The sequence below is a fragment of the Vicia villosa genome, linkage group LG3, assembly GCF_029867415.1.
Source record: "Vicia villosa cultivar HV-30 ecotype Madison, WI linkage group LG3, Vvil1.0, whole genome shotgun sequence".
Classification (NCBI taxonomy): domain Eukaryota; kingdom Viridiplantae; phylum Streptophyta; class Magnoliopsida; order Fabales; family Fabaceae; genus Vicia; species Vicia villosa.
The window spans coordinates 77169802-77191853 of NC_081182.1; the positions used below are offsets into that span (position 1 = coordinate 77169802).

At 36.8% G+C, this 22052-nt stretch overlaps 3 protein-coding genes across 5 annotated transcripts; 2 read left to right on the plus strand and 1 right to left on the minus strand.

Annotated features, from left to right (window-relative positions):
- The first annotated feature begins 1034 nt into the window (after window positions 1–1034).
- On the plus strand, window positions 1035–4576 carry LOC131661953 (phosphoinositide phospholipase C 2-like). 2 transcript variants are annotated; one of them, XM_058931617.1, is made up of 9 exons: window positions 1035–1572; window positions 1686–1882; window positions 1977–2112; window positions 2267–2509; window positions 2592–2827; window positions 3000–3117; window positions 3206–3358; window positions 3482–3568; window positions 3986–4576. In XM_058931617.1, the coding sequence occupies exons 1-9, from the start codon at window positions 1249–1251 to the stop codon at window positions 4277–4279; spliced, it is 1788 nt and encodes a 595-aa protein (XP_058787600.1). In that variant the 5' UTR covers window positions 1035–1248; the 3' UTR covers window positions 4280–4576. The 2 variants fall into 2 exon arrangements, with proteins under 2 accessions (XP_058787600.1, XP_058787599.1); XM_058931616.1 differs by having other exon boundaries at window positions 1036–1572; window positions 2589–2827.
- A 5459-nt stretch (window positions 4577–10035) lies between these two features.
- Window positions 10036–16097, plus strand: LOC131661952 (NF-X1-type zinc finger protein NFXL2). The gene is made up of 13 exons (XM_058931615.1): window positions 10036–11272; window positions 11381–11494; window positions 11604–11659; window positions 11998–12064; window positions 12637–12729; window positions 13514–13599; window positions 13739–13901; window positions 14034–14204; window positions 14431–14621; window positions 14768–14849; window positions 15019–15225; window positions 15330–15419; window positions 15508–16097. The coding sequence occupies exons 1-13, from the start codon at window positions 10130–10132 to the stop codon at window positions 15661–15663; spliced, it is 2619 nt and encodes an 872-aa protein (XP_058787598.1). The 5' UTR covers window positions 10036–10129; the 3' UTR covers window positions 15664–16097.
- A 2812-nt stretch (window positions 16098–18909) lies between these two features.
- On the minus strand, window positions 18910–20812 carry LOC131656129 (two-component response regulator ORR24-like). Of its 2 annotated transcripts, none has more exons than XR_009300004.1 (6): window positions 20623–20812; window positions 20356–20508; window positions 20031–20231; window positions 19809–19885; window positions 19317–19461; window positions 18910–19238 (listed from the first exon to the last, which is right to left on the minus strand). XR_009300004.1 is itself a non-coding variant. In XM_058925893.1 (6 exons), exons 1-5 carry the CDS (start codon window positions 20732–20734, stop codon window positions 19378–19380), a joined length of 627 nt encoding a protein of 208 aa, XP_058781876.1. In that variant the 5' UTR covers window positions 20735–20812; the 3' UTR covers window positions 18911–19238; window positions 19348–19377. The 2 variants fall into 2 exon arrangements, 1 of the variants encoding a protein (XP_058781876.1); XM_058925893.1 differs by having other exon boundaries at window positions 18911–19238; window positions 19348–19461.
- Window positions 20813–22052: the final 1240 nt, after the last annotated feature.

Genomic DNA, 22052 nt, shown 5'->3' on the forward strand with positions numbered 1-22052 from the left:
GGCTCAGGCCTAAAAAATAAGCCTACGACAGGCTACAGGCCAGGCTTAGGCTTCGGTTTTTTTGACAGGCCAGGTTCAGGTTTGGCAAAGCCTAGCTCGGCCCAGCCTATTTCCACCCCTAGTTGACATCACTGCTACTGCTGGTACCTTCTAAATCATGGTTGAGAGTGGCTAGGTGTAGGAGTGGAAGGTGATAGCGAGTAAGGTGATGCTGATGAAAAAGGTGCGGTTTATGTTAGTTTTACCGGGACCCCACGGTGGACGCAACCCCGTCCGTACTGGTAAAAAAGTGTAGGTGTGTGTGTTACTCCTGCAAGTACAAGGATATTTAGAGAATTTAATAAGTATATTACATTATATAGTGGTTAGAGCTTGCTCACGACGGCGAGAAGCCATGTACAGTGGTGTTTTGTGGTGGTTCAGAGGACCTGCTCACGTGAGGTAGATGAGAGACTTTGTATATTAATAGGGTGCTTAAATATAAGCGTATGTAGGATGTGATCTGAGTTAAGATTTATCCCCTTCTCTCCTGAAGGAGAGGTATTTATAAATGTTTTTTGGACTTAGAGTTTGAGAAACCCTTAAGGAGATCAATTGATCCCTCGTGATTAAGGGAAATTATTGACCATTTTCAAGAAATTGTGGTGGACTTCCTCCTCTAACCAATACAGAATGAAATTATCAACGGAAGTTATTCATAGATTGAGTTATATTATATAAGGAATATACCCATGAAGAAAGCATAACTTTATACAATCCTCAATGTACAAGCTTAAAATCAATTCCAATTTTCGGTTACCACATGGAAAGGATCGCAACAATCATAAATATTAACGGATTTGAAAGCACGCCTTGTACATTAACACATATATTTCTTAGAATTTAAAAATATCTAATCCAATTATTCAACTAATAATAACTCACATTTTCTCAAAAAATAAAATTAATAACAACTCATGTATGTGACATCTTACCACATTCATCCTAAGGTGCCTTGTGTCCCATTCAACATTTTCATTCAATAGAAGTTACACCGTGGGACCAACCGACAACAACATTTCTTTTCTCTTCGATTGCCAACGAAACACGAAACGTATCCATTCCATTCTCTTTCTTCTCAGATCAAAAAAATATTATCCTCAATACACAGAACTCACACGTACTCACCAATACACCATCCACACGCTTATGTAGTTATCATTATTATCATCAAACTGTTGTTTCTCTCTGAAACAAACGATCAAACCAATGACTTCCAAACCAAAAAAACAAACTTACAGCGTCTGTTTTTGCTGCCGGCGCCGATTCAAACTCGGCGTATCAGAAGCACCGCCGCAGATAAAGGAACTCTATGACAATTACTCCGATGAGAACGCCATCATGACCGCATCTCATCTTCAAAGGTTCCTCGTCGAGGTGCAGGGAGATAAGAACTTCACAGAGAATGAAGCACAATCCATCATCGACGGTCATAAGCATTTGAGTATCTTCCATCGAAGAGGTCTCAATCTCGAAAGCTTCTTCAAGTTTCTCTTCAGTGATAATAACCCTCCCCTCTTACCTTCTCGCGGGGTATAATCTAATCCTTTTCTTTTTCACCTATTTTGTTGATTTTGTGTTTTCTATGTGGATTTGTAATTTTTATGAACTATTTTGTTTTGATTACGGTGTTTGTGTTATTTCAGGTGCATCAAGATATGAGTTTACCGTTGTCTCATTATTACATACACACTGGTCATAATTCCTATCTTACTGGAAATCAGCTTAGTAGTGATTGCAGTGATGCTCCTATCATCCTTGCGCTTCAGAGAGGGGTTAGGGTTATTGAGTTGGATATATGGCCTAATGGATCTAAGGATGATATTGAAGTTCTTCATGGAAGGTAAGCTTGGGATTTATATTTATTACGATTTGATGATGAAGATTCATCCATGTATTTTACTAATGGTAAGAAAATGATGCAATCAATCTTACAGGACATTGACTACTCCTGTCGCGCTTATCAAATGTTTGAGGTCTATTAAGGAGCATGCGTTCGTGGCGTCGGAGTATCCGGTTGTGATAACATTAGAAGACCATCTTACTCCTGATCTTCAGGCCAAAGTGGCTCAGGTTAGTTACTTGGAATTCTATTGGAATTCAAAATGTTTACATTCTTATATCTGGTTGCTGATAACTTGATACAAAAGTTTGATAGATACCAGTTTTGATAGTATGCTTTATTGTTAAACGTTGTTGACGGTTGATAGTCCTGTTCAAATTACAGATGGTTACTCAAACATTTGGAGACATACTATTTTGTCCGAGCTCGGAAAGCTTGAAGGAATTTCCTTCGCCCGACTCGCTCAAAAAGAGGATTATCATATCAACAAAACCACCTAAAGAGTACCTTGAGGCAAAAGAAGGCCAGGAAAAAGAGGAATCAGTTAAGGGAAAGTCTTTAGGTGATGAAGAAGCTTGGGGCAAAGAAGTCCCTAGTTTGAGAGGCGGTACCATATCTGATTACAAGGTTTGATACTAACTCAATGTTGTATATAAATTGCAATGACTAGATTGGTTGATTCGTTTTTCTTGCTTGCCATCTTTAGCAGAACAGTGGCGGCGACGATGAAGATGATCTTAATGAGGAGGAAGATTCTGATGAAGAAGAAAAGCCACGTCAAAATGTTTCAGATGAATATAGACGTTTAATTGCTATTCATGCTGGGAAACCTAAAGGTGGACTAGTGGAAGGTCTCAAAGTGGATCCTGATAAAGTGAGACGTCTAAGTTTAAGTGAGTCACAGCTTGAAAAGGCAGCTGAAACATATGGAAAAGAAATTGTCAGGTATACTGTTAAATGATTCCAGTTAGTCCTTAAGAATGCATCCGTTTCCGTGTGCTTGGCCTCCCGCATTATGATATTTAACTGTCTATAGCTCTTCGAAATAAAGATGTAGTAGAACACATTGCAGGATGAGTTCTTTATTTATAAATATTGATTTCCTAATTGCTGACAGGTTTACTCAGAGGAATATACTGAGAGTGTATCCGAAAGGTACTCGCATTACCTCTTCAAATTATAATCCATTAATTGGGTGGATGCACGGAGCTCAGATGGTTGCATTTAACATGCAGGTATCTTCTTTTTGGTATTTACTAATGATATTGATATCATGAAAGATTTCTACTAATCTGTTTTTTCCATCGGTGCTTTCCTTGACAGGGGTATGGAAGATCTCTTTGGTTGATGCAAGGAATGTTCAAAGCCAATGGAGGCTGTGGTTTTGTTAAAAAACCAGATTTTCTATTAAAAACTGGTCCCAATAATGAGGTTTTTGATCCTAAAGCTTCTTTGCCATTGAAAACTACTTTGAAGGTGAGGCCTTTATTGCATGGAGATTTTTGTGACTCTTACAAGGACTATGTACACTATCTACCTCTTTCATGTATCTCTAGACTATATTCTAACAAATCTTATTGTTTTCTTACTCTTAATTAGGTGACTGTATATATGGGGGAAGGATGGTATTATGATTTCAAGCATACACACTTTGATCAATTCTCACCTCCAGACTTCTATACAAGGGTAAGACAATCTACATGACTGTTTGGATTAGCTTATTTTAGTTTATCTACTGGCATAACCACTTGTGCGATTGTTTTAGATAGTTTATAGAAACAACATATGGCATGTCCATAAGTTGTTTTCAGATTATTTTCATAATATTTTCAATAAAGTTTATGAAAACAACTTATACGAAAAAAATTTAATTTGATTTCATCTTTTGGAATATAAATACCTTATACATAAGTCCTTATATGATAAACGCTTATGTTATTAGTACTTAACTAATATGTTAATCAAAAGTTTCAAACAATCATGTTCTAGTTATAACATCGATATGTTTTATAATGCTTCCTTGCATTCTATTGCATATGTTAAGTGATAACTTCCCTTTAAAGCTTCTAACATTTCAACTCTATCTGATAAATTCTTATGCAGGTGGGGATTGCTGGAGTCCCTTTTGACACTATTATGAAAAAAACTAAAACAAAAGAGGATAGTTGGTTGCCTTCTTGGAATGAGGTATTCGAGTTCCCGCTTTCAGTTCCGGAGTTGGCGCTGCTTCGTATAGAAGTTCATGAGTATGACATGTCTGAGAAGGATGACTTTGGTGGGCAAACATGTTTACCTGTGTGGGAACTAAGAAGTGGAATTCGAGCGGTTCCATTACATTCCCGCAAAGGAGTTAAATACAACAATGTAAAGCTTCTCATGCGCTTTGAGTTCATCTGATTTTGTGTATTCTCTGCTATATATTTTGTACAGCAATTACAATATGATACAAGAGTTTGTATGTAGCTGTGTGTAGTACTAGTACAGTACATTGTTTATTTTGGATTATGTTTTTTTTCCCTTTTGATATTTACACAAATATCTAAGGGCGTGAGAATAATTTGTTGGTAGATGTTTTAGTTGTGTCTACCAAAGAGTGTGTTTCATCTGAATTTGAAGGTTGTTTTGAGAAGAAAGTGTATCATTGTGTTGTAAGGCTTGTCAATACTATTCAATATGAAGGTTGTGTTTTGGATCTGACAACGCTGTTCTAAATCATGACAGATAGACAAAACATCTATTAAAAAACTGATTCCTTCTCATTAGTGGCATATATTGATGCCTATTCACAATCATAATTGTTGACGGAGAAACAAGCTACCGACTTTTTTTTAAAGGCCAAAATAAGAATATATTACTATAGGCCTAAGCAATGCCACCAAAACAAAAAGTTCTGAAACAGATACAGTCTCCCATACGATAAGCCACAAACAACTCCAACAGCAATTGGCTTGATGAATAATGAAGCAGCAAACACATCAATTGACAGAATTAAGAAACAATACACTACAACCAACAACACACTAATCTGGCAGCAGGCAGATTAAATAAGCCCCATCAGATTCGAAGTTCCAAACCAGCCCGACAGATATGTCATTCTGCAGAAAAAAAAATCATACCAGTTCCAATCTGCTGTGGCAGCGACACTGCCAGAAACAACCCCGCCAACCTGATTACCAGCATACACCTTGCCAATAGATAGATGACACTATGAATCACAGTAGCTTCTTCCTCACTCAGTCTAAAGAAATTGCATCCTCTTGACAGGTATTTACCGTTTCCCACCCAGACAATCTATTGGATTTGAGATCCACTAATTAAGAGGAAAAATAAACAAAATTGCATGCTCTTCTTGACAAGTATTTACACTTTTCAACCCACACAATCTTTTGGATTTGAGATCCACTGATTAAGAGGAAAAGTAAACCCTTTAACCTTGAGCAATCTCCACGATATCTTTGATGCAACTAACTTCAATATGATTGGTATTCCTAAATATTTTGTCATTGCGTGTCCTCCAAATTATCCAAATGCACACGTATCAAATGACTATGAATTTCTCCTTGAGAACCCTGCCACCGCTGGACTAAACCTGTAATATGGAAAAATGTGAGAAACATAAACAAAATCTAGCCATCTTAGGATCTCACTTCATACCAACAACACTACCGGACATTCGAAGAAAATGTGCGAAACACTTCCTTCATTACCGCAGCCAAATGAGCACGAATTTTGAGAATCAACTAAGATACCTCTTTTAGTTAAGTTGTCTCTAGTCGGTATTTCATTTTGCCAAATCCTCCCAACCAATACTAACACCTTTTTTTTTTTTTTTGAACAAACACCTTTAGTGAAACTAATTTACTCCATATTGATGTCAAAGCCTTTTCTTCAGCAACACAGTTGTGAAAGTCATCCATTATTGAAGAATAGGCTTCTTTAACCGAATATTCACATTTTGACCATCTTCATCTATCATTCCTATTGTAGGAAATAAAAATAATACAAAAGAAAAAGAAGAAATCAAACCAAACTCTTGGAGCAGGGGCACCAAGACCACCACCCTCTAGAGTCACCTTGGAATTAGCTTGGAATGGGTTCAGCGCCTCAGACGAGATTATGGCATTAGGGAAGAACCTCCTCGCTTGCTCTACGACCTGGTAAAGAATCTCGAACATTACCAGCAGGGAATCACAGCGCGTCAGCCTCAGACCGACATGAGCCCCAACCTCCTGAAGAAGAGTTTCCCGATCCTCCTACGCCTGAAAAGTCTTCTCCTTAACATTCTTAAAAGCATCATGATACCATTTCTCCGCCACCTTGAGGGCATCTACCAACTTGGTTACCTGAGCAACCAAAGTAGGAGGGAAGTCATAGAATTTTGCTTCTTCTTGCAAAGAGTCAGCATTATTGACCTCCTCTTGCAGTGCAACAAGCTCCTCTTAAAAGCAAATCACTTACATTCTGTAGTTTCACATTTCCCTTTCCAAATGTCCCTTGGAGGGATTGCATGGAGTCAAGACGTCCCTTTGCCAATAAAAACAAGGGAGAATATAGAAGCAACTTGATTCATACTATGAGTGATCTCTGAAATGAGTTCCATATTCCCCGCCTTAAAGAGATTTTGAATGAAGGATAAATACCATGTCGAGACGGTAATGGAAACCTCCTCAGGAGTGCAAGCAAGGCGAGACGACAAGACATTCGAATGGCCAAAATTGTCTAAAGTTAGAGTAACAAAAGTTTCCTTAGCAGACCGCGCCGAATGGTTTAGCTCTTCCCCTTAGAGCCTGTCCAAAAATATTGGCAAAAAACACCCAATCATCATCAAAGAGTGAATCTTGGCACTCACGAGCAAGACCAGGACCTGTCTCGAGATCCATTTGCATACACGAAAGGGTAGGAAACATGATTGTTATCCAGACAAGCACCCAAAAAGGGGAAAACCAACATTAAAATAATGAAGGAAGTTTTAAACTTACCAAAGGCAATTTGACGATCCTCGCGGGCGTGCCCCCCATCAACAATGGAATGCCAATCAGACGCTTTAAATGTTTCCTATCATCCTCAGTCGAGGGGCCTCCACATCCAAGATAACTCAGGCGATTAATAAAGTCTACTAATATTTTCTTTTGATACGAGTTCTCATCAGGAAAATCTCCCTTTTTATAAACATAGGTGCCATTCTCCATGAGAAAAGGCTTCGCTGACCAATAATGGAGAAACAATGACTTACACTTACCCCTTACTTTAGGCTTGGCTCCACAAATGGTTGTATGAGCCAGGAGATGAAGAGAAGTAACCGGGAAGAACTAGCTAGCAAAGGGAAACAACTCCAGAAAGATTTCAAAGACCCGTATCGTTGACACCAAGGAAACTAACTCTCGTTCTCGTGGTAGGGATGAGGTATTGCGGTGGCAGCGGAAAAGATAAAAAACAAGGTATGGGAAGGTTTTTCCTTCAGATATTCACACCAGTATTGGTAAGCCTTTACATACGCCCAACTCAATAGGTGAGTTGTGAGGGAGCCATTATCAAGTTATTGAAAACACCAACCTCAGAAGCAATAAAGGGTAAGCAGACACACAAGGTTGAGAAGAGATATTCGTAAAGAGGGATGGTGCAACTACCATACTCGCTACATATTTTATCATCCTTAGTAGGGATGGTGGAACCCCAGTACGATAGTTCCCCCACATCGTGAAAAGCTTTATCCAGACACAGTGGAAGAATATATAGAGTTTTCCCATGGAAACGAGGAATTCTTCTGGTTTCCTTTCACATTCTTCTTTGATTTTTTGACCATATTATGTTAACTTTGTCAAATACAAGAAGATAAAATGTTCAACGAGAAAAAGATAACCACTAAAAAAGAAGAAGAAAAGAAAGATCCAAGTGAAAATGAATCTAGTTCTTCCTAGACTTATGTTATGAAAACATAAAAAGAAAGGGGTCTTATATAAGGTCGTATCTCTCACATGTAACCCTTAAGTGTTTTTAGTTCCCAAGAATACTAATAATGACTCCCACAATAGACCTTTAACATTTCAAACAACGAAAGCACAAAGTAAAGGTGATCGATCGCTGAGGGTGAAATTCTCCAAACCCTTATCTTGCTACTCAAGCATAAGGGCTTAAGGGGGCAACTGTTTTGGGTCAGTCATATTCCTCTTGGACCGACCACTATGAGATAGCTCATTATGGGTCAAAGCCTCTTGACCGACTACACAATTATGCCTCTAGAATCTTTTCCTTATCGTAGGATTATCCTACACATTGCTGTTGGAGATTTACGCCTCAGGCGGATCCAATGGTCCTCCGTATCCCACGCATGAAAGATAGTGAGGTCATTATTTCTCTCCTCTCTCTATCTATATATATATATATATATATATATATATATATATATATTAAAAAGTAAGTTGAAAGATTCAGACCAATTAGAGAAAGAAGTCACAAGATCAACAATTAGATTTTCCCTTGAGGATATACACAAACCCGAGTGACTATAAATTGCCACGCTCTAGCCTTTCGTGTTAACACATATGTCAGAAGAATGCTATAAAACATTTCAATGATGGGACGACATTTAATACGCTTGTTCCCCACTACTTTTTTTCCAACTAATTCCAAACGTTTCAGTTCTATTTCTCTCATCAGACAACATCCTGGAGACCAGCCAACATCACTTAAGACTTTCCCCAACTAATTTATTGTCTGATAAAGCATTGGGGGCAACTGTCCTAGGTAGACTAGAGGCCTAAATGGCTAAGTCACAATTCATACACACACACACACACACACACAAGAGTAATGTACATTATCTGATCTTCACTTTTCACTATACTCATCTTGAATCTTGAACTGACTTGGGCATTAGGTGCTAATCATGTAGGTCCATCCCGCGCCGCTGTGACGAAGATCAATACCATTGTTTCAAAATCATCATTTCTCCGATTACATCCATTTCTGATTCTTGAACGGAAGAGGTGTCTAGGTTTATTTTCCACATCATCAACTTGATTTGTGAGAACTAATGAACCATTTTTAACAACAACAAGAATATTTTTATAAGATTCCATAATCGATTATAAGATTTCATAATTGATTACTATACAAGTTTACCCCATAATCGCTTAAAGCTTAAATTTTATTATATATTCGATTATATAGGATTCAAAATTGATTACACTTCAGTATAAAATATTTTTACCAAATTTAAAGTGATTTTAAAAGATATTTTTGAAAACAAATTGAAGTTTGAAATATAAGTTTTAATGTATATATAATCTTAGTACTTTGATTAGGGGTGGAAATAGGCTGAGCCAAATTAGGATTTGCCAAGCCTGAGTCTGACCTGTCAAAAAAAACGAAACCTAAGCCTGACTTGTAGCCTGTCGTAGGCTTATTTTTAGGCCTGAGACTAACTTTTTTGAAGGTCTGGTTAGCCTACATAAAAGTTTATTTGTTTTAGACATACGTTAATAAACAATTAAAATAATATTTATAAACTAACTAACTAAAAAACCAAGAAACTAAAAATTTGTTTGCATTGACTTATTTTAATTTACCTATTAGCATAAGTTATGTGAGACTATTTATTTAAGAGAACTTATGAAAACAGTGTTCATAAGATGTTTTTATCTTATTTTCACAAGTTCTTCAAGATAATCAAGTTTTATTTATGTATTTTAATTCAAAATACAAAACATAATGTAATAATAATAAAAAAAATTATTCATATTTATTTAACTAGGCCGGCTTGATAGGCTTAAAAAACTTTTTTTTTTAAGTCTGAGGCCTAATTTTTTAACTAAATAGACTTAAATAAAACTTAGGCATTTTCTATTTAAAAAATATATATAATCTAACCTGAACCTTAGCCTATATACCTCAGTAATCAGCTTCAGATAATTCTATCCCTATTTTAAAAGATGAACCTATTTTTTCATGATGTTCTATAACATTTAATTCTATAACTTTGTGTTCGAATTCATAACCTTCGATTATGCTAAAAGAGATCTTTACCTTCTCATCATACTGAGCTTTGGGTAAAGTAATTTTGTAGTAATATTCAATCGTGTATGTGTATTGTTTTAAATTTTTTTAATCAATTTAAAACTTTAATTTGTTTCAATTTAAATATGAATGTTCTATTTACCGAAATGAAAAATAGAAAAAACACGACCAATAAACCAAACACAAACAAGTGAAAGGTGCTCGAAATCACAGGACACTGCCAAAGCTCAGATGGCATCACAGCGCCACCACCCGCCACCGCCAACCCAACTTTCCGACTCCGATTCCGACGAAGGATCCTCCACCTCCCAACTCCTCCGTCACTCAGACCTCTCCGAATCCATATTCAAATCCTACTTCAATTTCTCCGGCCACTCCTCAACCAATGCCACCTCTGCCGACCTATCCAAGATCCAATCCTTCCTCACCTCCTCCTCCTCCGGCGCTCTCTCCTGCCTCATATGTCTCGAACGCATCAAACCTTCCGATCCCACCTGGTCATGCACCTCCCTCTGCTTCGCAGTCTTCCATCTCTTCTGCATCCAAAGCTGGTCCCGTCAAGCTTCCGATCTCGCCGCCGCACGTGCCGTCACTCGCCTCTCCATTTCGCAGGACCAAGCCTCCGAAACATCGCTCTGGCATTGTCCCAAATGTAGGGGGGAATATCCCAAAAGCCTCATCCCTAAAACCTATCTATGCTTCTGTGGCAAATTGGAGAATCCTCCCAGTGATGATCCTTGGGTTTTACCACATTCATGTGGTGAAGTTTGTGGTAGATCTTTGAAGAATAATTGTGGACACCGTTGTTTGCTTCTCTGCCATCCCGGGCCATGTCCATCTTGTCCCCAGCTCGTTAAAGCTCGATGCTTTTGTGGGTCTCATCACGACACTAGAAGATGCGGTTTCAAGGAATTTTCTTGTGACGCTCCGTGTTCCAAGGTGTTGGATTGTGGTGTTCATAGGTGCAATGAGATTTGCCACCGTGGCGCTTGTCCACCGTGCAGGACTCGTGGTATTTATACGTGTCAATGTGGGAAGGTGAAAGAGGAGAGGGAGTGTTGTGATCGTGTTTTTCGATGTGATGATCCTTGTGAGAAGAAGCTTAGTTGTGGGAAGCATGTTTGTCAGAAAGGGTGTCATTCTGGTGAGTGTGGTGAGTGTCCTTTACAAGGGAAGAGAACATGTCCTTGTGGTAAAAGGGTCTATGAAGGAATGCCTTGTGATGCTCCTATGCAGGTTTGTGGGGCTACATGCGATAAAATGTTACCGTGTGGGTATCATAGGTGCCATGAACGATGCCACCGTGGACAGTGTATTGAGACTTGTAGGATTGTTGTTAGGAAGTGTTGTCGCTGTGGTAGCCTCAAGAAAGATGTAAGTGGTTTTTCGTTTTATTCTTGTTTGAAATTTAGATGCATTTTGGTTTCTAGTTGTGGTTTGTGAGATATTCAAAGTAGACAAAGTTAATTGAACTTAGGACAGGTACCTTGCTATCAAGATTTGGCATGTGAGAGGAAGTGCCTGACGATGCGTGACTGTGGCCGGCATCCATGTAAACGCCGTTGCTGTGACGGAGATTGTCCTCCATGTTCAGAGGTGCGTGTACCTGTTTTGTATTAGTTTTAGTATTAATTCATTATGACAGTAGGCTTGTAAAATGTATATTTACATTGATCAATTTCTTTTGTTTTTCAACAATTATTAGATATGTGGCAGGAAGCTTCGCTGTAGAAACCATAAATGCCAATCTCCATGCCATAGGTATGCCCCTTTTCTGAAATTGCGTGATCCTGCAACAATATTAACTAATATGAAATACTGTCTTTGATGCTTAAATATTAACTGATATGCATCAGCTAGTAACAAGGTACAATATTATCACAATGGACTAGATGGAGATGAAACACATCATTGTCGTCATCATCATCATGAAAATGTTGATTTTTGGGTTGATCGGTTATTAAGAACATAGGGACCAATTTGTTGATGTCTTATGCATATTATACTGAAAAAACAATTCTTCGTTCTCTAACTTGTGAAGTCTTAAAGTTTAAGACATGCAGAATACAGTTTGATGATAGCTAAATTTGTTCTTGCAGAGGTCCCTGTGCTCCTTGTCCTATAATGGTGACAATATCGTGTGCATGTGGGGAGACACATTTTGAGGTTTGAGTTTCTCCATCAGAATTCTATTAACATCTAGCCTTTTGCTACATGGTTTTTCTTTTCCGACTGGGCATGTTTGTGCTTACCATGAAGTTCCATTTTATAATTGTAGTTCTTTCTTGTATGCAAATTATTGCATGAGCGGCGAATATACTTATGTAAATCAACACCATTGACTGCTCAGCTCATAGAAGTTGATGGTTAGATAATGTTGAACTTACTAAATAGAAATTAATTTGAAAACTTATGGATGGAACTTCCAGGGAATAGAACTATGCTTTTGCATTTGTCTTGCCCATTTCCCAGCACTTAATGGGTCTTTGCCTGTTTTCCCTCGATTGGAAGAAGGGAGAGATTTTGGTAGTGATCAACAGTATATCATTTTCTTTGCATAGTCTTGCAGATTGTAAATGTCAATAATAAACGCACCTTATATACATATTCTCTGTTATTTCTTTCTTCGCAAGTGCGCGTGTTTTATTACTTTGATCTTGATGCTATGTACTTGAGTTTCATCAATTTTGGGGGCACTTGCTTCAATTGTATTTGCTGAGTGATGTATATTGTACCAGGTTCCTTGTGGTACTGAAATGGATCAAAAGCCACCCAGATGTCGTAAAAAATGTCCTATTAAGCCTTTATGTCGGCATGCCTTAATCAGCAAGGTACTATTTGTTACTGATTTATTTTGCTGCAAGTATTTACATTCCCAAACAGAGATATGTTGTAGTATGTGTAATCGGGTGAAGCTATAATATAGGATGATAATTTAGAAAAAATAAACTCTAATTCATGGTTTTTTTTCCCTCCAACAAACCGGTAATACAACTTGTAAAAAAAATTGTAATAGCATGTCTCTAAAGGGTATCTAAGCCTCTAACCATTTTGAGATTTGATATAAGCTAAATGTAGTTGCCCTTTAGGTTTTGGGATTCAATCCTTGATTGGTTATGCTCTTGATCTAATGACCATACTGTCTTTGTGAAAACTAGGCTATGTAAATTATTAAAGTAAATTTTTTAATTTTTTTGAAAATGCAGTAGTAAGTACCCTACACAACGAATAAAATGATGTTGAATCATTGCCCTCTTCCCCAACACCCCAGGTCTTTTTTATTGAATTCTTAATGTCTAGAGTGTCGAAATTGTAAGTGTGTTTTGTAGGCTTTTCCATAAAATATATTTTGTGGAAGCATAAGTTTTGTGGTTCAAACATATATTACATGCTAAAATCGAACTCCTTTAGGGCTTGGGTACAATTAAATTTGAAACTGGATGCTATAATTTCATAATGCAATTGTTCATATCTTTTAATCGGTTGTTATTTTTGTTTTTCTCAAGATTTGAATTATCACCAACTCACAAAAGGTGTCATCATCATATGTAGATGTTCCTTAATTGCATCGTCATATCTTTCTTAAAATATTATTAACACATTACTTTTGTTTAGCCACACAAATGCCATTACGGAGCATGCCCGCCCTGTCGCCTACCTTGTGGAGAAGAGTACCAATGTGGCCATGCATGCAAATTAAGGTTTGAAAGAATTTTCCCTCTATATATGGAAGATTGAAATGTTACTATGCATCATTTTGAAGAAATTGCTTCAAATGGTTAAAACTTTTGAACTATCAAGCATTTAGTTTTTCCTTAACACATTTTTTTCATTGTAAAGTTGTCATGGTGCAAGGCCTCCTCCTAAGCCCGAATTTACTCTCAAACCAAAGAAAAAGAAGAATATACAACAGATTGGAAGTATTTCCGGAACTCCATGCCCTCCTTGCCCAGAACTAGAATGGAGACCATGTGTAGGGCAGCACATTGGAGCTGAGCAGATGGTTTGTTTTGCTTATCTTACAAGTTGCATACGAACTATGAAATGCATGATTCTTTTAAGTGATTTTGTCCCAAACCAATTCGCATTAACTGCTTTTAATATGGTTTCTGTTTTTTTTCCACCCTCTTATCAGATGGTCTGCTCTAATAAATCACAGTTCTCTTGTGAAAATCTATGTGGCAATCCTCTACCATGTGGCAATCATTATTGTACTAAAACTTGTCATCCCTTGGAGAACCGGTCTTCCACGAACCAGTTACTGAGAAGTGAGGCTTGTGAAAATTGTTCGCTTTCTTGCCAAAAGGTTTTGAATCTTTAATAATTCCATTAATCCATTGTATTTTATTCTTTATTTTGCACCGGTGTCTTTCTCATTCATGGGTTGCAATGTGTTTTCTATGTATTATCACTGGATTTAAACTGAACCGATGGAGTTTCTGTTTTCCTGTGTAAAGTTGATAATCTCACCTTTTACTATCCAAAACCAGAGCTGATTTTTAGTCTCTTAATGTGTGAACTGCATTGATCAGGAAAGAAAGCCTACATGTCAACATCACTGTCCTCGGCGATGCCATCCTGGAGACTGCCCCCCATGCAAGGTGTTAATTAAACGGTCATGTCATTGTGGTGCAATGGTCCATGCTTTTGAATGCATTTATTACAACGGCTTGTCTGCAAAGGATCAAGAGATTGCCCGGTCATGTGGTGGACCTTGTCATAGGTAAATTATAATCTAGTTTAGCCTCTGAAACCAACTTTAAGTTTAAAATGTCTGTTAGATTTATGTTCCTTCTTCCCTTTTCCTTGTTCCTCTTTCTCTAAATGGATTAGCTAGAATAAGCCTTTTTGGTTACAATGGTTTTGCAGAAAGATGCCAAATTGTACACATCTATGCCCAGAGATATGTCATCCTGGTCAATGCCCAAATCCTGAGAAATGCTATAAAAAGGTACCGATTTAATAGCCACCGCATTATGAATTAACTTTGAAAATAACACTAATTGCTCAATCAGTGTCTAGTTTTTTGCATTACATTTCTAGGTTCTGCAAACTAAACAAACAGTACACTTATTATCAATCCAATTTATCTTCTAAAATATGAACTTGTGCTTCACAAGGTCACTGTTCGTTGCAAATGCCAAACACTGAAAAAGGAGTGGCTTTGTCAAGATGTTCAAGCAGCACATAATCGTGCCGGTCGCGACCCAAGCGATATACCAAAAAATCAATTTGGAGTTGGACTTATTCCTTGCAATTCTGACTGTGAGAGAAAAGTGCAGGTTGTTGAGTCAGAATTGCAATTGCGTAAATCTAGAGTTACAGAGGTAATTGTGCTTCCATCAGAACTTTCCGCATACATTCAAAGTTATTTAGTTTGCTCGGTTCTTTTTATTCATTTATACAAGTCTAATATTAGTAATTGTTGAAGGTAAAGGAGCCAGATAATGAAAAATCAGTTCCAAAGCGACGTAAAAGGCGAGACCGAGTAGTAGAGTCCAATGAACCAACAACATTACAGGTATGTTAGTTTTCTTGATAAAAGAATTTATTTAAAAATTCCGCCTACATTTCTTTGCTGACTTATTATGATTGTAATAATTGAGCAGAAAGTGATTTCGAGAACAAAGCAGTTTTTTCTGTTTGTGTTTTTCTTGATCATACTTGTTGCTGCTACTCATTATGGGTACAAAGGACTACTATGGCTCAACGATTGGATGAATAAAGTCGATGAACAAAGACATAGATCTTCACGAATCAGATGATTAGTTCGTTGTGTCAGTTGTGTTACTATATTGGTTCTCCGGTTTATGAAAGTATATAGTACATCGAGTTTTGATATATGCTTTGAATACCTGCTGCTGCACCTGAGACTCACATACATTCTTTTTCCGTGGAATATGAAATAATCACCCTATAGACATTAGAGATGTTAAGAGTTTTCCTGAACGAGATTTTCTTTTTGAGGTTCAATTAATTTGCATGTTCAATATTGTTACCAAAGATGTAGCTGTTGTATTATATTATGCAGTGTGTAATTTTTAGTACTATGATGACAACCACACATCGGAAACTAGTTTATTTGTTAATTTGTTCACACTTCAATCTTTCACTTTATCCTTAATATTCTTCATGATCAATAATGGGTCCATTTGAATTATAGCATGTATGAATAATCTTTGAGTACGCTCAATGGTCAAACTCCACGTTCCAGAATTTGAATACTTTTGAGTATATTTAAACTCTCACTAACAATTTAACCAACTCCTCAAGTAGTCAGAGCCGTTATTTGTAGACTTTGAAAGGATGCGAGTATATAATATTATAGCGAGTCTAAGTCTTAACAGCTTCTGGAAAAACTTGACTGGTTGACTTCATTAAATATTGGAAAAGTGCTTAGAATACTTCAAAATATGGCATTAAGAATCTTGAGAATAATATGGAAAAGTCTTACTATCTATCTCTTAAAATCCCTCAAAACTCCCAAACAATACTTAACGGAGCCTAGGGATGGCAACAGGGCGGGTCGGGGACGGTTATTACCTCCCCCAAACCTGAATCCCCAAACAACCCCCATTTTCCGTCCCAAACTCAAACGGGGATAAAAAATTAAAACCCAAACTCGACCCAAACGGGTTCAGGTATTTCCGTTCCGCCGCCATCCATTTAGTTAAATCAATTTTTTTAATAGAAATTCTTATTTTTTTCAAAATTAAATTACTTTATAAATAATAAAATGAAACAATCTCAAAAAAAATTCATACATACATTTCAAATATTTTAAATACTAAATACAAATCAAAATATCAAAATTTTGGTTGCGTATTTAATATTCTAAATTATCAAAAATATATAATAATATACAAAATAAAATAAACGGGGCGGGTTCGGGGACGGGTTCGAGGTGGGTACTAGTGTCCCCATTACCTGACTCGTACCCATATTCTGTAATCGGGGAAAACCCAAACCCGAACTAAACCTAGTCAAAACGGAGCCTCATTAAAAACTCTCGTCCTTGCAGGGGAAAATAGCGCCATCCTAAAACGCCACTGCTTTGCTTAATGCAAATTTTGAGACTCTACTCAACTGTAATAGTATCTTAAGTTCACGATATTCTAGGTTCTCAGAACTTCTCCATCACGACTTCCTAACTTATATGCTCCATGAGATAACTTTTGTCGTAATCGGAAAGCCCCTTAGTTAGGATATAACTTGTCCTTTCTAGCCGGTGTCACTACCTGTTTTAATACCAGATCAACTTCTTTCATTGTTCTCGATTTCACTTTGGAGTTGTACCTTTCAGCCGCTCTTTTCTTTGTCACGAATTCTTGAATTTGAGTCATCTCTCTAACCTTTTATATCAGGTCATCATAACTCCTTAGCTCGACCTGATTGTCTTTATTGTTGAAGTACTCTCGTTGTCATGTAGGTGTGTTAATTTCAACTGTAAGTATCACATTCAAACTGTATATCATCTTGAAGGGGGTCTCCTTGATTGTTGAGTATGAGATTGTGTGATATGACCATAATACCCCATGTAGCAGCTAGACCCAGAGCCCTTTGGTCTCTTCTAGTTTCTTTCTCATCCTGAAGAGTATGATTTTAATGGCTGTTTATGCTTGTCCATTCAGTTATAGATCTTCGAATGAGATAAACTTCATCTAGATTCATAATGATTGATAGAACTTGGCTACAAATGAATTGGCGAACTATGTGTGTAAAAACAATGATTTTTGACAAGTCAATCCTACGAATGACACTCCTCAAATAGAAGTGTTGCACCCACTCTGTTGTTATTTTTGTTACTGCCTATGCCTCTACCCATTTAGTGAAGTAATCCATCCCAATCAGTAGATATTTGAGTTGGTCCAGGGTTAATGGGAAGGGCCCTAAGATGTATTCTCCCTATTGATTGGAAGATCATAGTGAAGTAACCGAGTGCATTATCTCGATAGCGGCGTGGATGAAGTTAGAGAATCTCTGGCATTTGTCACATCAATATATGAATTCCATACTGTCTCTCCACATACTTGGTTAGTAGTATCTGGCCCTCTGAAGTTTACTTGCTAAAGCTCTCCCACCTATGTGGCTTTCATATAAACCTTTATGAACTTAAGAAAAAACCAGTTCTACCTCCTCTTGTGAATGTATATAGTTTTTCTCCTTGTGTTTTTTTCCCTTATATAGCGATTATGACTCATTCTACACGTAAAGCCCATCAAAATTAATTTAATGTGATTATCCCTGATCCATATGACCTTTTAATGGTGATTGAAAATCAAGTTTGATTTCCCATATCTCAATCCATAATATTCTCAATCATCCATAAATACGTTCGTTATCATATCTCAATCAAATATTGGCCCTTATTTGTCTTAGGCCGACAGGACCAACCTATCTCATCCGTTGTTTCAATCCGAACTTATTCTTCTAGATAAGTCATCAGTCGGAGCGAGCTTTGTTGAGTCCAGGCAAAATCTGACCCAAAAAATTGAACATGTACACAATTCGTCAAACATGAGTTGTGTAAGGGTCAAATGCTTTTCTAAAAACATACCAAAAAATCAAACATTTACTTTAAAATGAATGAGAATCAATCTTAACTGCTTTGGAATTTAGGTATAGATCTTGCTCTTTGTTTGAATTTAATTTTAAGTGTTTGAGTTTAATTTTAAGAGTCAGAAGCGGTCCACCCTCTTCCGTGTTATCAACCGACATTGGGATAGAGAGAATGCCTTCTTTTCGTGTATATATGCCAAAATTAGAGGTGGCAAACAAGCATGCCCACACCGTTTAGATCCGTCCCGCAAAAGCTCACAAGAAAATGCGGTGGGGGTGAGCTTTGTTGAAGGTGCGAGCCTAAAACCTTGCTCTGTCCTGTAAAAAAATGAGTGTGGGGCGGGCCCGCAGATATTGTACATTTTAAGCTTAAAGTTTACAAATTTTCATGATAATGCCCGCGCTCGTAAAAGCCCGAAAAAAAAGGGACGAGACGGACATATTAGAGCGTGTGGGTCTAAAATTTTGTCCCGTTCCATAAAAAAACACGGACAAAACGAACATACCCGACGGGCCGAATCCGTTTTGCCACCCTAGCCAAAATACAATGTGAAACAAAATAATGTTAGTTGTTTAGACAAATGACACCACAGATGACACTTACCATAATATTACAAGAAACATGTCTGATATACATACTACAACCCTACCAAAAGTCAAAAATTAAAATAAATAAGGAAACCAAGTACATGCACCACAACCTCATTACCAACAAAGCAGCCTCATTACCAACATAGTAGTTTCAACCAAGCTTTCCATCCTCCACATCCTACAGAGTCATCTACAGAAAAACACTGGTTAATTTTCACAAATGTTGTTACATGTTACATCATTGAACTTGCAAAGTATTCCAACGAACCTAGATTATTACAAAACTGCTGCTGGCTTACTATATTCACGCGAGGTTGTCTTGATGACGATCATTCAGTTAACTCTGCAAATCCAGCTTGACTAGCTTGTTGGTTTGCAACACAGCTAATTCTTTTCAAATAAGGTCTATACTTCTGCAACCATTTCATAAACAAGAAACAATTAGTGAAAATAATGATTTAACTTATAGTGTTAAATAACCATTTCATAAACAAGAAACAATCAGTGAAAATAATGATTTAACTTATAGTGTTAAATAAGTTTTTAGTCCCTATAAATATTGCAGTTTTCATTTTTAGTCTCTCTCTGCCTTTAGGCAACAATTTTTACAAAAAAACCGTTGCCAAAACCAGCTAAAACCAGTGCCAAAATCCAGAAGGGACTAAAAATGAAACTGCAATATTTATAGGGACCAAAAACTTATTTAACCCTAACTTATATTAAACAATTTAAACTAACAGGTAAAGAACTAGAAAAGTGCCTGGAGATGGCTAGCCACGTTCTCCCTTGTAATATTTTCGACATTCATGGTATCCAGAACTTTTTTGGGTACAGCCTCTGCCAGAACAATAACAATATCATGAATCACGAGGCTCACACTCAAATTCAGTAATGAAAAACTTCATAACATTTGTAATAATATGAGAAAATTGATAAGATACAAAAAATTGTTCTAGGTAGAGTGAAGAACAAGAAAACATACTGTCAATGCCTAGGTGATTAACAGCAGCGACAAACTTGCGGTGCAACTCGACAGACCAAACAACTCCGGCCTTGTTCCTCCTAACTACATGCTGCCAAATGTTCCTTAGCTCCTCTAATCTCACAGGTTTCAGCAGATAATCACATGCACCGTGGGAAATTCCCTTCATCAGCAGATTTGTATCACCGCATGCAGACAACACTGGAATCAAACATTTTATGACAATAAAGGTTCACCAAAACAATCATTGATTAATAATTATAGCCGTAACCGATATTCGAGAGACAAAAAAAAATGGAAAGAAAAAAAGATGAACAACACTTACTTATGACAGGAAGGTCCATCTCAAGTCCTACAAGTTCTAGAAACTTAAATGCATCCATGTCTGGTATGTTCACATCAATGATTAGCAGGTCAAAGTTGTCTTGGTTTTCTTGCAACATAGCCAATGCCGTTGTTGCTTGATTAGTCGTGGTTACTGCAACCCCGAATCAATTACTATTTATACACATAATTTGGATATAAAATTGTGCATATACATGAAAAACAACAGAGAAAAAAACAGATTCGAATCTGGGAAAAAAAAGCAGACCATGGTATTGATATGTTTGGAGAAGAGTTTCTAAAACTTGAAGGCAAGTGGGATCATATTCTACTGCAAGAATACGCATTCCGATGGGAAACATGTCACTAGAAACATCCATTATTATTCTTCACTATCTATTCACTTACTCACTCACAGAGTATTGTTTTGTAATGAGAATGAATGAATAATAATTGGAGGCTAAAAAATGGTGTGTTATTGTTTCTGTGAAAGTGGAATCTGCAATAATTTAAACAGTGGAATAAATGTACTTGTAAAGAAGCTATATTGGAATCCTAGTGGTTTCCATTTTAAAAGAATAAAAGTAATATTAAAATATGCATTTCATAGGTACGGGCGCATATCCAGTATCCCTCCCCTTACAAACAAAACAAAGAGAGGGTTATTCCCCCTTCCTTCCCGTCTTTTGAACTAAACACTCTGCTAAACTGTTAAAGTCATGATATCCACCAACTACATTAGCATATTTTCTTAATATGAAACCTAAAATTGTGTATGAAAAAAAATCCCCTTTTGGTTTATGCTCTACTAAATCCTTCATGGAAAGTGAATCTGTAATACTAAAATAACATGATACAAAACAGTGTTTTAAAAAATGAACCAGTGAAACCTCTAGATCATGTTCAAATGATTTAACCAGTTGAACCAGATAATAAACTAATAAATAAACTAAATAGTAAATAAAATATTAAACTTCATAGAAAATTCATGCAATGTTTTAATATTAGTTTTTTACAAGATTAAATCTAATAGTATTTGTTACTTTAGAAAATGCTATAATTGCTTTTGTTTCTTTTAAACTTTGCCTACTATTTGTAAAAAAATGCTATGCATCTATTGGTGTGTCACATCCGTGATGAGTAGTCCTTTTGCTTTCTACTTGGTTTAACTTATTGTGTTTTAAGATACTTTTAAGATTTCTTTCTGCACCAGATGGTGTACCAAAATTAGTTCCAGTTATGTCCGACTCAAAGCGGTTTGAGCAGTTTTATTCCGGTTTGTACAGACCGCTTGTTTTAAGCCCATTTAGTTGATTTATAGTTAAGCCACGTCCAATTTCAGGTTCTTTGTCAAATATACTATTTTACAGGGAAGCATCCTTCATTCATTCTTCTATGAAAACCAAGTTGATTTAAAGATAAATTGCAAAGGTCAACAACAACTTAAGTTCTTTAAAATTTTAACAGCTTCACTTCCATTGACTTGTCATCCAATCTTTTCGAAGAACCTATACTAGAGGTGCTGATTGATTTCAATGCACTATATGTTTTCAGCGTTTTAAACAATCATCTTTCGTTTTATCAACTCCACTTTCAATCAAAGAATCTGAATCATGTTATTCTAAAATACAAACAATAAAATACAGTAAAAAGTACACTTGCCTTTTTCTAATGTCTAGTTTATTTAACATGCCACAA

What these genes read in the sequence shown, in the direction of transcription:
- LOC131661953 (XM_058931616.1), top strand. Translation starts at nt 1,249, where the DNA reads ATGACTTCCAAACCAAAAAAACAAACTTACAGCGTCTGTTTTTGCTGC. An exon ending in TTCAGGCCAAAGTGGCTCAG is followed by an intron (nt 2,113 to 2,266) that starts GTTAGTTACTTG and finishes TTCAAATTACAG; the next exon opens with ATGGTTACTCAAACATTTGG. An exon ending in GTACCATATCTGATTACAAG is followed by an intron (nt 2,510 to 2,588) that starts GTTTGATACTAA and finishes TGCCATCTTTAG; the next exon opens with CAGAACAGTGGCGGCGACGA.
- LOC131661952 (XM_058931615.1), top strand. Translation starts at nt 10,130, where the DNA reads ATGGCATCACAGCGCCACCACCCGCCACCGCCAACCCAACTTTCCGAC. An exon ending in ATTGTCCTCCATGTTCAGAG is followed by an intron (nt 11,495 to 11,603) that starts GTGCGTGTACCT and finishes AACAATTATTAG; the next exon opens with ATATGTGGCAGGAAGCTTCG. An exon ending in TGCCAATCTCCATGCCATAG is followed by an intron (nt 11,660 to 11,997) that starts GTATGCCCCTTT and finishes TTGTTCTTGCAG; the next exon opens with AGGTCCCTGTGCTCCTTGTC.
- LOC131656129 (XM_058925893.1), bottom strand. Translation starts at nt 20,734, where the DNA reads ATGGATGTTTCTAGTGACATGTTTCCCATCGGAATGCGTATTCTTGCA. An exon ending in CCAAACATATCAATACCATG is followed by an intron (nt 20,509 to 20,622) that starts GTCTGCTTTTTT and finishes TCGGGGTTGCAG; the next exon opens with TAACCACGACTAATCAAGCA. An exon ending in GATGGACCTTCCTGTCATAA is followed by an intron (nt 20,232 to 20,355) that starts GTAAGTGTTGTT and finishes GTTTGATTCCAG; the next exon opens with TGTTGTCTGCATGCGGTGAT.